General features: G+C 40.6%; 1 protein-coding gene across 3 annotated transcripts in view; it reads left to right on the top strand.

Moving 5' to 3' along the window:
• The window catches only part of opcml (opioid binding protein/cell adhesion molecule-like), a 558,777-nt gene that overhangs the window by 450,040 nt on the left and 92,312 nt on the right, over positions 1-16,425 (top strand). For all 3 annotated transcript variants that reach the window (XM_066707915.1, XM_066707899.1, XM_066707907.1), the window contains one exon: positions 7,679-7,911. In XM_066707915.1, the coding sequence (XP_066564012.1) occupies positions 7,679-7,911 (233 nt within the window). The remainder of the gene's footprint in view (positions 1-7,678; positions 7,912-16,425) is intronic.

Genomic DNA, 16,425 nt, shown 5'->3' with positions numbered 1-16,425 from the left:
CTAAAAATAAGTTTAAACCGCAGAATTATATAAAGTGGATCTACACATTTACATTTTCTCTTTCTTTCTTTCCATCTGTTTTTGAAGGAGCTTCTTGACATGCCAAGAAAATAACATTGCTAACGGCACCAATTACTTAAGGTTGCACTTGGCTCCTGATGGTTTTTCATCAGCCCCATTACTCCTCTTAGCTACTGAAGCATGCAAGAGTCATCCGAAACATGACTGCTATATTTGTGGTAAGCAGTCTAAGAAGTTGATAGAGACTTGACACGAGGGAAATGAAGAGATTACTTTTGGAATGGATGTACTGAATTGAATCTGAATGCATTAGGATATTGTGCATGTCTGTCAGAAATAGAAATTCACAAATTTCATTAACAATTACGTGGACGCAAATTGGACGTGCTGCGAGACCCCAGCTGACACTTGGATGATGGCGTCAATGAAAAGTCTAAACGGAAGCAATGGATTTTAAACCAGACCTATGAACAATAAATAAACTGGGCGCATGGCCTACAGAAAAAGCAAATTCCTTTCAAATTTCGAATGACGGCTGCATGATAGATTCCTGCAGCTCCCAGTCCCAGAGGAAACTGTCTCATTTTAAGTCATTTTTCAGCCTTTATCAATGATGAAGGAATTCCACTAAAGAGGTGATCAAATAATGGATATGGTGGAAGTAGTGTGTGTGAACTTGCCTGTCGCTATATACCTTCAACTGCATAGAACATGAATCGTCAGTTTAGGTGACTGAAACATTCTTAAACTATGCATACAGAAACAACTGGTAACATGGGGAATTTGTCCTTGCTTTTTAACTGCTCTTCTAAGCTATGGAAACCATTGTTAACTTAAATGTCAAGGCAACTGCTGGTCCTTAGAGTGGCTGTGAACCAGGAGAGGCAGAGGGAAGCTGCCACCCACAGAAGAACCACGAGTCATCCGATTGCCCTGACCTGTCTTCGTCCACTCCAGCCCGCAGTAGAGTAAAAGGGAATGCAGAGGGGATTTTGCACTGTTGTGCATCAAACATCACAGCCTACATGCATCTCCCTCATGATTTCCAACAGAAAAATACAATCATGAGTTTTAAGGACCACAGTAATGTGGCGGAATTGTCCTGTTTTCAGCTCCATTTTGCTCTTCGTTTGAGGTCTTATGGATATGCAAGTTAAAGAAGACTACTTATTCTGATATGGCAAGAACTTTCACTCTAAAGTCTTGTATATATGTAAAATCAGATTTTTCATTTTTATTTTGAGTTCTTGAGAATAAACATTTTCTTTTTTTCTGGTTGATACAAGCATGCCATCACTCGGCACTGTATTGTGCATCCTGTAAGTTGCTAACACTGTATTCATTATTTATGTTTTGGACCTTAGATTTCACATCCATTATTGACGTATTTCTTCAATCTATGCTGGGTGCTACAACTACTACACATACAACTCTCATTTAAAGAGAATGATTTCTGCTTACACATAAAAATAAAATCCACAAAGCACTAAATCCCTATCCACAAGAATAAGTAACATTTAAATATATGTTCTTCAGATTAGATTGTTTTTTTCATAACAAAGATATAACTGAGAAAGTAAGAAGCCAAAAAGGGAGCATTTAGTAATCACAGTTATTGATACAATAATGATTAATAACAAGAAAAACCTAAACATATAAAGATCTCTAGTGTTACCTTACTCCATTCATTTTCTATGTAAACAATTTTTTAATCATTAATGAACCCTGAAAATGTCTATTAATTTCAGTTCACTTATCTGCACACATCATGTTTTACAGAGTGAACATACATATCCCAAAATACACATATACTGTATATACATACATGATCATATCTTGTCTGGACGAAGCTCTACTACTATGTGTGATATTGATATTTGTATTGCTATTAACAGTACAGAGTAAATGCTGATTTGAAATAAATTGGATTGCTGGCTGACGCAAGGCGATAAGGGATGCTTGGGCAAGACAGTTATTTTTCAAATTAATTCTCCCTGACAAAGGTGGCTGATGTTGTTGCCATTAAAGCGGTTCGTGCAGGGGCAGTGTGACAGTACCATTAATAGTGAGCACAAACCAAGACCCCATAGAGTAAATGTAGATGGAGGCTTCATTAATAGGACCCCAGAGCCATAGCTATAGCCAAACAGATTCTGTTGCTGAACGAAACTGCATGTGGATGAGACAACTTTCTTTCCCCCCTAGAAAGGTCAGAAATCAGTAATTTGAGGAATAAATATTGTAATTATTGTGCTCTCCCAAGCAGTGGGATTGGATTTATACATACCATTTCTCCATGCTTAAATAGCTTTCCTCTTCCTGCAGTATAGGTTTCTGAAATGTACCTTTTAATTCTTTGGAGGTTTTTCGTTTCATGCATAAAAATGTGGTTGGCAACGTGACACAGCTGGGGTCGCCTTATCTGCAACAATTCCCATTACGGTCCGAGGCCACCTTGACATTAATGCTCCAATGCCAAACTCCTTTTGATTGAGAGCACCACAAACAGGATTGATAGGACTGCACAGTCCTGGCTGAGTTCATTTACACTAAAAAGATTTATGGTGAAAGAGGAGCTAATGATTATTTTATTGTATTGTATTAATTTATTTATTTCTAAGGGTTTCTGATCAGGGCAACAAGTCCATTCTCGAACCACCATGACCTGCGACGAAGCTGAAAAATATATTTTGCATTTCCTAAGAGCCTTGTGTGTGTTTGCGAGACGGAGGTAAATCACTCAGGCCCATAAGATACCCTGCATGCAAATCTGCAGTAAATCACATCTTGAGGGTGGATGGACAGAAGATAAACGTTTCGCTTATCTAATAAATAAACTTGTCAGCATTTCGAGACGTAAGGAGCTTGGAGGATTAGGTGCTGTTGGTGCTGTATCGCAAATTCAGCTTCCGCAGCACTTCCTGCGAAGGGTTACGACTGATAGCTCAGTATTTCTGTGTCACCACAGGACCTTGGAGCTTTGAGCAGAGACACCACATTCCCCAAATAAATGCATAAGTCAATAGAGAAAGAGGTTTCCATTCAGAAGGGTACAGACTGAATTAAGTAGTTGCCATCTTTGAAAGTGCAATAAACATTTGACTGCAGATATATATGTTTGTTTCTTTGCGTTTTCTTAGTTCTGGCAGAACATCTTGTGTTATGTGTCACTGTGGAAGTCTTCCTTTGGGCTTGGTCACGTGTACTATTCAGGACAGTTTATTTAATGGGAGTTGGGTAGTTTATTTGAATAAGCAGTTTGCTTGTCTGGCAGAAGAGAGCACAGCGTTGTTATTTCTGACAGCATTCTTGAGAGTTGCTGTTCCAGGCACAGACTTGAAAGACGATTCTCCTTCTTATTTTTGTTCAGCTCTACCAAATGAATAAACTATTAACCTGTGAAGGCATAATTACACCAAGAGCTGCCATCGTTCCCCTTTCTACGATGTACATCATATGTGGTGATCCGTCGGGATTAACACAAGACCCTGTGAAGTTGGCATGACACCATAATAAAATAACTTTCAACAGGCAGGGTTGAGGGAATTAGATTTATTAAAAGAGGCATCTTCCAAGTCAAGACTCAGGCCTGCAGACACTAAATAATGGCACTCAGTAATAAAACAAGCTGTTTTCAACAACTATAAATCTTCAGCTTTTGTAACAGCAACTATATATTAATAAATCTAGCTGTAGGGTTTTTGGGGGGGTTATTTTTAAACTGGTATCAGCTCTCAGAGAGCTCAAACCTCCCTCAATATTTAATTTCAGTGTACATCAAAGCCCTATGCTGTACTTTAAAAGAAAGGTTTGTTAGTGATTGCAAAATGGGATTTTTCTATTTTTTATGCCCTCCACTTAGCTGAAAATATACACTTATATATACACAACCACACACACACACACACACTATCTATATATAGATCACACACACATTTTATTACTTATTTTAAAGTCAGTTAGCAGTTGGGCACAAGCCACAAAGTATCTCTAAGGCCCTCATGCTTCATCTAGTGCAGTTAGTGCTTACAAAGAGAAAATGTGGAGCAGGCATCATCTGTTTGGAACAGGAACCCTGCTGGGGAAAAGTGGCACCTAACAGAGTAAACACTCCCCTGAGCTCCACGCCAGGCTGTGGCTCAGATTCAGAGCGAGACACACTGCACAGCACGGCTCTTTTGTTGGCTGCACAGACACCCTGAGACGAATGCGAGGAATCGGAGCCATTTATTTTGGTCTCGTGTTGTGTCAGCAAGGGTCACAGTTTTGATGATGGGACTATAAGATCCCCATTTAAAATATGCTGTGATTAGCTATACAATGAGAATTGTGCCTGTGTGCGCATGTGCGCATGTGCTAAACTAATAGATTTTAATTGGATTCAATTCATGTTCTATTTTCAGAGACTTGCAAGTAGGTTCCTTGTAGTTTGTAGTTAAACTCTGAACTTTAAAGTTTCTTTAGCACATTCCTTACAAATAAACAAAACAAACCAACTAAATGAAAACAAAAAGTGAGATTTACTCTGAGAAAATAAGCGAGACGGGGGGTCCCAGTGGGGATAGAGTGATGCCCCAATAGGACCACACCCACGTCACTAAGCCTCCCTTCCAACCAGGGTACCGTACCCGGACCTCCCGATGAGCAATCAATGGCGCAACGCCTGTGCACTATGCTCTTCCACTAACCAGGCCGAGTGAGTGCTGGGTTTCTTGTCCCTCTTCCTCAACTGCCTCGCCTCCTTTTCTCTGTTTCCATCCCACTGCCCCACTACTCGCTCACACTGAGCCAGCAGCCGTGCATGCCGTGCACGCCCTGTCCCTCACACCCTTCTCTCCTCTTACCCTGTCTCTGATCTGGTTCAGCACTCCCTTTTGTCCTCCTCAGCCCCCTCTCATTCCAGCAACAGGGAACAGGTGGACCACTGATTGAGCTAGAGAAACAGGCAATGCCCCATCCAATGCAGGTGTAATCACTTAAAGGCTCTGACTCAAATACACTAACCCATGCATAAAAGCAATTTGTGAATCAAAACAATCATAAAAGATAATTGATACGCAAGTGAATAAAATTAAACAAAAGATAATTAAATTCATAATAAAAGCCTTATCCTGTCTGTGACACAGGTTATTTGCACAAACAAAACAAACAAACAAACAAAAATCACGGAATTATGCAATGTGGCAATGCTTCTCTAGCAATCCTTATGAAAATCAATTTCCTGTTACATAATTTAAAAGGTACACAGCTTTGAAATGAAAAACATAATTCCATGCCTATCAATATTTCACAAGCTGTTAATCTTCAATTTAATTAATGAGCCTAATACTTACTTAGCAGACATTTATTGTGATTTAAGGAACATAAATCAAACTTAACTAAAATCAAATTGCATCGAAGAAATCTGATCGTTATTTCACAACGACTGAACTTGCTCCTGAAAAGCTCTGCATACATGTAGGATTAATCAATGTTTCAACATTTAAGAGCAAAACCATTATTTTAATTATTCTTGTTATTAATTGTGGGAATCGGTGAGAACATTTAGGAACAGAAAATGAAGACTGATTTGAATGTGAGCAGAATAGGAGCAAGGTTTTCCATTGTGCAGAGGGGTCAGTCAAAAAAAAAAAACTCAGACAGACAGAGGGAGTGAAATCTGACCCAAGAGAGAAAGTGTGTACTCCTCTTAATTCTTATAAACACATACGATAATTACAAATGTAAAGTAATACAAGAGACCTAATGATGACATCATTACACACATTAGTCGGTTCCCAAAGGATAATGCATTATATCTGGAAGCACAGTCCCAGTCTTGAGTGCCCGTATTGAGACCTGGTGACTGAGGCAAAGGAATGCAATTTATTTCCCTATCAGCTGACGTAATACATGCAGAGAGGAGCCTCACTGACTCACTGTTGTCCTCTGGCACCAAGCCGTTTCCTGTAACCAATAAACATATCTTACATCGCACTGTTTGCATTATTTCAACAGGCGTCCTCTGTCGTAAGGGGATTACAGAGGCAGTGGCAGTATTATAAATCACACTGCGTGCCAGTGTGGGCCACGACAGTACGCAGCCAGGAGGCGAGGCAGGCTGCCGTCAGTGCCTGGAGAGCAGAGGTCACTCTCATACAGCTCAGTCTCTCTGCGCCAGGGCGCCACATAAATCTGACTGGGAAACGCATAAATAAAAATGTTTAGAATCAAATGTTTGTTTTTGCTGCCAGCATCTGTGCCAAAGCCAGGGCTGTTTTAAAGAACAGCAGAGAGGACTCAAGTGATCAATCTTATGTTAACTCATAGCAGCAGACACACCGTGCGTTTCGCAGTCATCTAGCCAGCTAATGAAGAGCCTAGCTGAACACAAATAAAGTGCATGTACACATTCTCATCTGCACCATACACTGCCCCTCCAACGCACCTCATGCGTAGGCTGTGGTAATAACATCAGACGTTATTATAATATTTTCTTATTGAAACGTGTTCGATTGAAGGCGAGAGTCCAGGTCAGTTTCCTACAGTCTGACTGGAATATCAATTGCTGCTTGTTTATTAGAAACTCTCCCACGAGGAGCTGGAGAGTTCTGCCGTTACTTTCACCAAGGGTATTCATGTTTACCACAGCCATCCTGCTGCTGAGGAGGCTGCATGTCTGAAACAGTCCAGTAATGCTTATTTGCCAGGGATGCCGTGTGCAGGGAGCCTGACTGAATGTGACCAGTGCTGGCCTCTCCTAGGAGGTGGCTGCATGTTCACTGGCGTATGGTCAGTGGGCATTGCAGGGACAGTCCTGCTCTGCAGAGTAGGGGGAGGCTAGTTTTGATGTACCTGGGATGAGTTTTCCCAAAATGTACTTGGAGGGGGGAAAAGTCAAACAGCACGGTGACAAAAAGCATCTGTACATCAACCATTCACTCACAGCCTGCAGTTTGTACTGACAAACGGGTTGACAGGGGTTAACCGAGATAAAAAAAGAAGAAGAAAAAATTAAAAGGAACAAACAATAACAAACTGTCATTCCACAAACCTATTGAAGCTTATTCTGCCAAACTTTGTCTGACAGCCATTCAGCTTGAATAAAAAAACAGAAAACACAACAGAATAATCCAAAAGCGACATTTAGCAGAGTATGTCATGTTGTGGACAGCGGCCGGGCATTGTTGTCTCAGATAGAGGTTACAGTGGGAATGCGAGAGAGACACGCGGTGCTCTGTATGGCTGGACTGATGATTAAATGCCGTTCCCGATTCAGCAGTGGCATTTCAGAATAAAGGCTTCTGATGTGTAATATGCAGCTGGCATTGCTGTCCAACAAAACAATGTATGTCAGCCTCACTTCAATTTTTTAAAGTTTATTTTCTCTCTGAGTGTAAGCCAACAAGACAACTTTCAAAGCTTTTCCTAAGTGTGTACAATGTACTTCCTGTTTCCAGATAAAATGCAATTAAATCTCTTTCGCTAATCTGGAGAAGAAAAAATATATAATAATAATGATAACATTTATTCTGATCACTTTTAGTCCCTTCGTAAGCTGCAGCAAATATTTGGGGGATTATCGAGTACAAACTTAACGCTGGAATTAAAAGAAAAAAAAAAACTTGCTTGTGGCCTGCCTGCCTGAATGTCCCCCCCTGGTTTGTGTTTCTTGCAGGTGTACCTTGGACAATAAAGTGACGAGAGTAGCGTGGCTCAACCGCTCCAGCATACTGTTTGCAGGCGGAGACAAGTGGTCGATAGACCCCCGTGTGGTGCTGCTCAACAACACCATCACCGAATACAGCATCAAGATCAAAGACGTGGACGTGTACGACGAAGGCCCATACGTGTGCTCCATCCTCACCAACAACAAGCCCAAGGCATCCCGGGTCCACCTCATCGTACAAGGTATTTAACCCCTCCATTTACCTGCCCTGCAAAACTGGCAAGAAGGGACAACGATTAATATGTTTGGCATTGATGCTATATGTCTACAAGGTCTGTACATAGTTTGATTTGTAAGAACAGGTACTTAATTGCTTGCCATAGGGTCTTTGACCAAACAAATGAACAAAAAACATCACCTCAAGAAACATTGTGCTATAGTGTCAATGTTTTATACTACCATTGAAGCTGAATTAATCAGTTTGTCAATTGTTTAAATCACATAATATCAATGGGGGGTGGAGTTATTGGGGTTCTGGGACAATCATGTATGTGTAATGATACAGAAATGGCAAAGAATTTAATCAACAGGAATGATTTCAACTCCAATCTCACACTAAAGGAACAAAGAGCACCTGTTGGAGCAGTGAACGCATCAGCAAGTGAAAAGCGGTTTGGGGGAATAAATCTTGCCATTAATTGATTTGTATTGTCAACACAAGAGCCATTTAAAAGCAAGCTGTTTCCTTAGGAATAAATGAAAGCTGTGAGTGCTATTTATAATGTCTCTGGTGGCAGGATATCTGTGATTAGGCCTAGCCCACAATGCCTCATACAATATATTCATTTGCCCACATGAAATGAACAAGACAGTCAACAAAATCAGTTCATTTATTTTTGTCAGAGGTCAGCAATGTGTTCATCTCTCTAACATCTCCCAGTCTTGGACGCTGTACTCAAACCTTTAAGATTTTTCTTTTTCCCTCCTCTCTCATTATGTCCAGATGTACCCAATAAAACACAAAACACATAATAAAAATAAAACCCCAACAAAATAAAAGCTGGGTATTAGTTTTCCAAGTGACCCTCAGTGCTAGTCTGCGGTAGATAAAGATAATGAAAATCGCCTAATGCTCAGCGGTGAGAGGGATCTAATTAAGTGAGAAACTCTCCAAACGTGACACACAGGGCTGGAATTGGGATTTAATCTTGGTTTAATTTCAAATCGTTGATAGTTATTGATTTGGAAACATGCTGAGCTGAAGTAGCCTTGGCCTTTTTTCAGGATAAGGCCCGGCTAAATCAGCTGTCAATACTGGGACTTTGGTTATCATTTACAATGGGATCAATTCCTCTTGCATTCACTTTCCAAAAACAATTACACTTCTGCCCTGCTGCCTTGGAAGCCGTCAGCATACCGACAAAACCAAAGACACCTCCTGTATAAACCTCTCTTTGAAAATCCTTGGCACATGCAATAGACTGGAAATGCAGGTGACATACATACCTGCAGTGCTAATTAAAGCATTTGCAGCACAGCTGGATACAATGCACTTATCAGTATGTTGCAGAATGGGGCAGGAGGGCAATGAAAAGGTTTGGTTTGTATGCTATTTGTCTCTGTACGTCATCTGTACAGGGATACATTCCTATATTTCCAAAACAAAATAAATGTGGAATAAAACTTCCATGTGTTTCTTTATAGCTGCCTTGGGTAACAAAACACACTGAAGGAATAAGTCAATGGTGTTCTCAATCCGTTCCCGGAAAGTAGAGCGTTACAAATAAGGGATGGAGTAATGAACGGTGAGGTCAGAACTGAACATGTACTACATCCTCCTCTGTGTTCATCTATGAATCTACGCTTCAATCTGAACACAGAACTGCAGGCATCTTTCTGTTTTCAAAGAAACAAACTGCTTTGCTTTATGGAGGCTACAACAAATGTTTGGAGCAGTTTCGTTGATCACAACACCGTGGAGAGATTAAACAATTCCTTCTGCAAATCGGGGGGCAGAGATTCTCCCTCGCTGCCAATCACAATTCCGTTGCAGCTGCATACCCACTTAAGTTTTGTCATTTTTTCCTTGTGATGACAATTACCTAATACAGTTATTATTTGTATTATTTATTTACGTGATTGTGTTTTTATGTTACTGAGCAACAATAACCTGTTCTTCTGTTTGTACTGATTATTTAAAATGCTGAATAAAGTGAGCATTAGTTGAGGATCCAATATTTACATTTAAATACCTGCAATGATGACAATTCACACAATTAATTGCATTAATAGCAATTCAGTAGCAGGTACTGAATTCTGACTAGCTACTTGTTTCAGATGTTTATTAGCAGATGTGGTACCAGTACCCTCAGGCACTTTGTTTCTGGTCCTTGAGGCAAGACCAAACAGAAGGGAACCAGAAGTTAGTTACAACTGTATTTTTGTTTTAATTATTTGCTTGCTTCAAAAACAGCTAAACCAATTTGGAAGTCAGCAGGTAACGTCTCCGTCAGGCTCAGGCACTACAGATTGTGGAACACAGAACTGTATTCCCAGAAGGGGAGTCTTACAGTGTAACTGGAGGAAGTGAGAATCTGCAGACCGGGTGGTGAAAGTCAATCTGCCCCCGAGATAGCAGGGAGCCCAGCACACAACCGCAGTACAACACAGTCAGCGGCAGGCTTTACCTGCTTCCTCCCACCTCTCTGGCTTGAGTATCTCATGGTGTGTCAGAGGAGAAGGAGATGAAAGCACTTTAACAAAAGGATGTGGTGCGACTCTCTTTCCGAGTCATTCGCAGCCACACAGGGACAGCTCTCTTAAGCCAAATTTTCTGAAGAACAGACATCTCCCATTTGGAGTACTGATCAAAATAAATACTTAAGTAAAGTGGCATCATCCACCCCTCCACACAGCCTGTCTCTGTAATGAGTCCTAATGCTGAAGTCTATTTTTGGGAGGGAATTATGTCAACTCACAGACCTTGTCATTCCAAAAGCTCCCCCATCAAACTTTGCGCTCTCAGACATCAATCACAGTGATCGATCTGCAGTGATGTGATAGGAGTCGAACAACCAATGTAAAAGCGAAGAAGCGCAGAGAGGGACCTCAAGCCAGCACAGGCACACTGCTCCTCAGCACAGCCCCACTGGCAATACATGCACAGGCACAGCTCCAGAGAAAGTCAAATAAAGGTTATTTTAGTATTTCAAGAAAGTTGTGATCACAATTCTCATTAATATAACCAAGGCGACGGATCCTGTTTCAGCAGATATTATTAGCCTGCTGCCTTTTTTCCTGATGCGATGCAGAGAAGGCGTAATGTATCTGTATACACACAGCTGTTAGGATTACACTGAACTGGGTCACAACTTTCTTGCACAGCAAAAGCAAGGGCAGGGAAGGTCACACAGTCTCACTTCACCGATTTACAAAACTGCAAAGCTCAAGATTGTTCGTTGTATGAGTGAAAATCATGCTGCAGTTTTGTTATTCAGAGGCTTCAGCTATAATTAAAAACATAAAATAAACTAATCTTGGTATTATAATTCAGTTTCAAGAGTGTTCCATTGAAACAGAAAAAAAAAACATTAAAAAAACTAACAAACAGAAGAAGAGCACTTAAGCTAATTTTGCAGAGTTTAGTAGATTGCAAATCAGATTTCAATTAACATAAGATCAAAACCTAACGGCTGGAGATGCTCTGTGAGATAACAATTGCATTTAAAAAGTGAATGACACACACACAATGAAAGTGGCCACAAGAGGGCAGCTCAACAATTAAGTGAAGTACTAACAAACAGGTGGCACACATTGCAGGGCCAGAGAACCACGGTGGCAGTAGGCACTCTTGACAGCGTATATGATATCATGAAATCGCAACCCTTCCCCTGCTCTTGACACACTATGCCTAATTAAACTGAGGCAAAAGCAATTGTTTCCACTTCAGCCCCGTCTAAATAATAACTGCAATAACTTCAGCCACCAGACCACCTGTGTGTGTGTGTGTGTGTGTGAGAGAGAGAGAGAGAGAGAGAGAGAGAGAGAGTGTGTGTGTGCAGGTGTAACAAAGAGCACCAAGAAAACTCTTTTAATGGTGAATAAAGAAAAATAGGAAAAATAAAATAGGTTAATTGCCACCTTCACTGGGTGCCACTGAATAGTACCTGGAGTAAATCCAGGCATTCTTCATTAGAAAAATAAAGTGTATATATTTAAGATGTACTTATTTGCTATCACTTGTTGTTGTTTTGACAGTCTCAGAGATATTGATATTTTTTTTTATTAACATTTTCTTAAAGCCACATAACTTCTCTTTCACATGCATAATAGAGCCACAGAAGGACGAGGGAAGGAAAAAAAAAGGCACATTACTTCTGAGTTCCGTAGTGGTAACGCTGGCAATTTCGTCAGTAGATAACCCTGATGAGACTTGACAATGTGGAAGGAGTTTTATAGACTGAAAGTCTTCAAACAACTTCCAGCCCTTCTCTGAGCACATTGAGACACAACACAAACAGAGGAACACAGTTGCGAGCACCAGGTCATTTAACACAGTGCTGACTGTCAGAATATGGCTGCTCAGACACAATGCCAGTAGTGGCTCAGCTGTATCCTTTAATAACAGGCCAGTTGCATCGCTGTGCGTTTGACAGAAATTTAACTGCTGAAACAAAGAAAGAAAAACAACACAAAAATCCATCCCTGCATCTTCCTGTTTTCTAATGACCTCAAGAAAAGGCAGTTTATGATTGCTTATGAAGTTCGTAACGTTGGGAATTTGTCACCTGACAAGAAATGGAAAAATTGCCATCCATCTCATTTGTTGTGGTTGCATTAAGGACAATTCTGCAGAGGGGTTGACAAAAAAAACTCAAACTGATAACTCTATACAGTAAAGTTGCTACCTACTGAGATGTTATTACCCAACTTATCTGAAATCACACTGGTCTACCAGAGATCTGGCCAAAGGTGATGTATTGAAAGAAACATTCTTCTGATGTGTCTGAATTTGTAAATTTCCATTTACAATGGAGCATAAGATTTCTATTTGTTGGTACAAACCTTTTTTAAGCATATTGCATAATAGTTGGCATTTCTCCTTGGCAAAGGGGTAACAACAGCTCGAGTGCTGCTGTATGTAGAGCAATCCATTCAAAAGGCTGCCTGATGCATTGGGGTTTGACAGCCCCTTACTGTCTCATTACTCATTACAGTCACAGCTGAGGATCGATGTATTGACTGCCAGTTTATTCTTTTACTCTGGCATGCAATATTTCTTTATTAATTTATATTTTTCTTAAAAAGAGGCAAGTGCTCAACCAGTGAAAGCCTATGTTCAGGGTCAGGGGGGACTCAGGTATTGCTGTTACGTCCACAGGTTGCCAAATCTGGGCCATGGCATTAGCCAAACTGTAACAGGGCAGCGCACAGTCAGCTTGTTGGGGTTGGCTGGTAGCAAAGTCAGCTCAGCACCCAGCAACATCCACTGAGGCATGCTGGGTACCTGAAAGCCTGCAGTGTTATCACAGGGGGCCTGCAGTGAGAACGTTACCAGATGGCCTGCCTTTGTATGCTTCAGGTGAACACATATGTAATGTCTCCATCTCTCCCATTTTGCTGAAAGGGGTATTAAATAAAAAGACAAGTTGATTATCAATGGCTGAAAAACTGGAGGACGTTGTGCTTGAGCTGCTTTAATCAGGCAGAAAGTTCTGGAGTGTGGGGCTGCTGTGCAGTGGCTCATACACGGTAGGGCGGGTCACCCAGGGCCACGCTGCTGTCACCACATTGGACAGCCAAAGGTGGAGAGGGCCGCGGCTCACAGAACAGTGGGGTACGCGGGCTGGGGACATCATGTGCAATGTGAGATTCAGCGAGGCTGCTATGGTGCCGTATGAATTCACAAGTATGAATTTTAATTACCTAGATTACAGCATGCAACCTTGACTAAACATCACAGTTGGCCTGGCAGACCATGCCTGAATAAATGTTCTGAATACAGAATATATATATATATATATATATATATATATATATATATATATATATATATATATATATATATATATAACACGACACCTGGAAAAAGGCATGCTTCGCCCTCCCTGGAAGCCCAAAGAAAAACTCCACTGCAGACATTTTGTGTCTCCGACTGTTACCATTACCAAACTCCTACATCTGATAGAGGAGCCCTTTCTCTTTATGAACACTTTCTTTTTTTTCCCTCCTCTGCTTGTAAAATCCAGTTATGCTTCACATTTTGTTTGAAGTGCAGGTTAGTCTTTGAAACATCTGAGAGTCGCAGTGTTGTCTTAAGAACATCTTCAAAGTTGCAAGTTGCATGCAGCTAAACCCCCTAAAAAAAACATGGTCAATTCCAAAGCTGGCGATCAGCACATTTTTGACCCATAAATACTGCCACGCAGTTGGAGCTCATTTACAGATGTATAAATCCGCCATGCTCTTCGGAGAGCCTTAACATTCTGTAAAACAGACCCCTTTAATAATGGATTGGATTATACAGAAAAATCAGGCTCATTACCCATTAAGCAGCCATCGCCGGTGGTGTGTTCAATAAGACATAACAAACCCATTTCATCACAGCCAGTTTAATAACACAGGGCCGTAGATGGGAGAAGGGTCATTAGTGCCATGGTAACAGATTTAGTAGCACAGAATACGCGTCAACAGACGCTGGTGCAAGACTTGTCAGATCCCAGTACAGCTGGAAGTCGAATGCACTGTGGAGAGCGATGGAGTGTGAAGGTTATCTAATCAAACAAAAATACTTAAAACATTTTTTTTTATAAAGACTTCTGGAGAACAAGTGGGAAGGAGGGGCAGGGACAGGGGGAAGACTTTAATTAGAAAGGTGTCATCCTTACCTGAAGCAACATTCCACTCTTGATATATAAAGCAAATCATGTGACAGTGGGGAAAAGAAAGGGAGCCCAAAAGGCACCTAACCTTGTGGAACCACATTTGTTGATTCGCGATTTAAGGGATCCGCTTGTCATCACAAAGACAAAAAAGTGAGAGGTGTCCTTGAAACACCGAATTAGACACAGGAGATGGGTGATCAGGTCTTTCCACGCTACTCCTCACAGCGAAGAGGGAGAAATACAGGCAGGAACAGAGAGCACGGTGGTGCGGCGCCTGCCGTTCCCTGTGCCGATCTCTGAAATGCACAGCACTGATTATGCCTTCTTTCACTTTTTAATTTAACACCCATGTTATTCCAAAGGTCAAATGAAGGCAGACAAGAGAGACTGAACCGGGAGCAGAGGATACATCCCTCAGGATAGTTTTACAGGATCTGTTTTTGTTGGACAGAGGCGTTTTCCCACAGTCGATCTGAGGCTGCCAGTCTGTTCCAGGAATGGGTCAGCACCCGCCTGCTTAAGCTTCATTGTCCTGTTCTTCCACTCAGTGTGGCTCACAAGCATTTCCTTGGCAATTTATCTCTAACTAGACTATTGTGTAAGCATGACTCTGAAGGAGAGATCACAGCTGCTCAGTACCAATCTCCACCGCTAATCCTCACTGAAGACTCTCCGATCATTAGTGTGTACTTCACTGATGTGTTTGACAGAAAGTGAGACTGATTGCCCAATGCATTCCAACTGGTGTGGGGCATAGCATATGTAAATCTGGATGAGTCAATATAATATATAGCCTATCTATTTTTTTTTCTGAAAAGTGAAATAGTCTCTTTAACTGCCCCTCCAAGAAAAAAATTGACCCTCAGCATTCATTTGTACAAATTTGAACATGCATAATTTATATTGAAGAGTGATTACTATGTTCATTGCATTATTTGAAAAAATGTCGAACAAAGTATATTACATTAGTCCCTGTAGAGTGCTGTAAAGTGAATTTCCCTCTTAGTTTGTGCTTCTTTTAAAAAAAAAAAAAAATTCATACTTGAGTGAAGAAAGCTTATTGTTTGTATTGGACTTTAATGCATTCCATTTGTAATCATCCTTTATAAAGGTGACATGGCCTTTTTTCTGTTAATGCGAGAACATTTAAAGTTCTGAAACAAAAAAAGGCTGAAGGTAAGAAAAAAAGGTAGAGAATACTTTCATCTTGAAGAACAGCGTGGGGAATGTGAGAAAATATTTCAGATTCTATTATTCATCATCATTCATTCAGTGTAGCTTACTCTTCAGCCAATATATAAGCAAGGCTCAGACACTTTTGTTGCCTATCTTGAATTATTTAAAACCCTCAGAAGTTTACAAGAATACATGTATATACAAACTGATATCTATAACTAGGTTAAGATTATCAAAATCCATGCCATGCTGACACACAACCCACTGGGAAAGTTTGTGTGCTCAGACCTACATAAAAATGTATTTAAAAAATGAGTGTCTACTCATGAATACTGTGTTACACATAAACTGTTGAGCTGACTACCAGAGAATTCTTAGTGAGTAAATCTGTCACTTACGGTTCTTAAATAAACAACAATACTGAACCACTAAGATTAATTTACGGAGAGAGATTATGGAGTTTGTTGAAGTTTTTTACAGTAATGAGAAGAAAAGTGGCCATTACTCTGACAACAAGCATAAAGGTTTGTCAATGAAGAAAGTAATATGTCAGTAGCACTGCCACTGGAATTTACTGCACGTGTAGTTAAATAACAGCAGTTCCCCCATTCATTGTGAATAAAACACACCAAAAATCCAATTGTAGGACGTTACATCAAAGCATAACAACCAGACCACACACTTCCCTTGGACCAC

This window comes from Amia ocellicauda, chromosome 1 (assembly GCF_036373705.1).
Source record: "Amia ocellicauda isolate fAmiCal2 chromosome 1, fAmiCal2.hap1, whole genome shotgun sequence".
NCBI classification, from domain to species: Eukaryota; Metazoa; Chordata; class Actinopteri; order Amiiformes; family Amiidae; genus Amia; species Amia ocellicauda.
The sequence above is the reverse complement of the archived record's forward strand: the minus strand, read 5'-3'. Positions and strand labels throughout refer to the sequence as shown.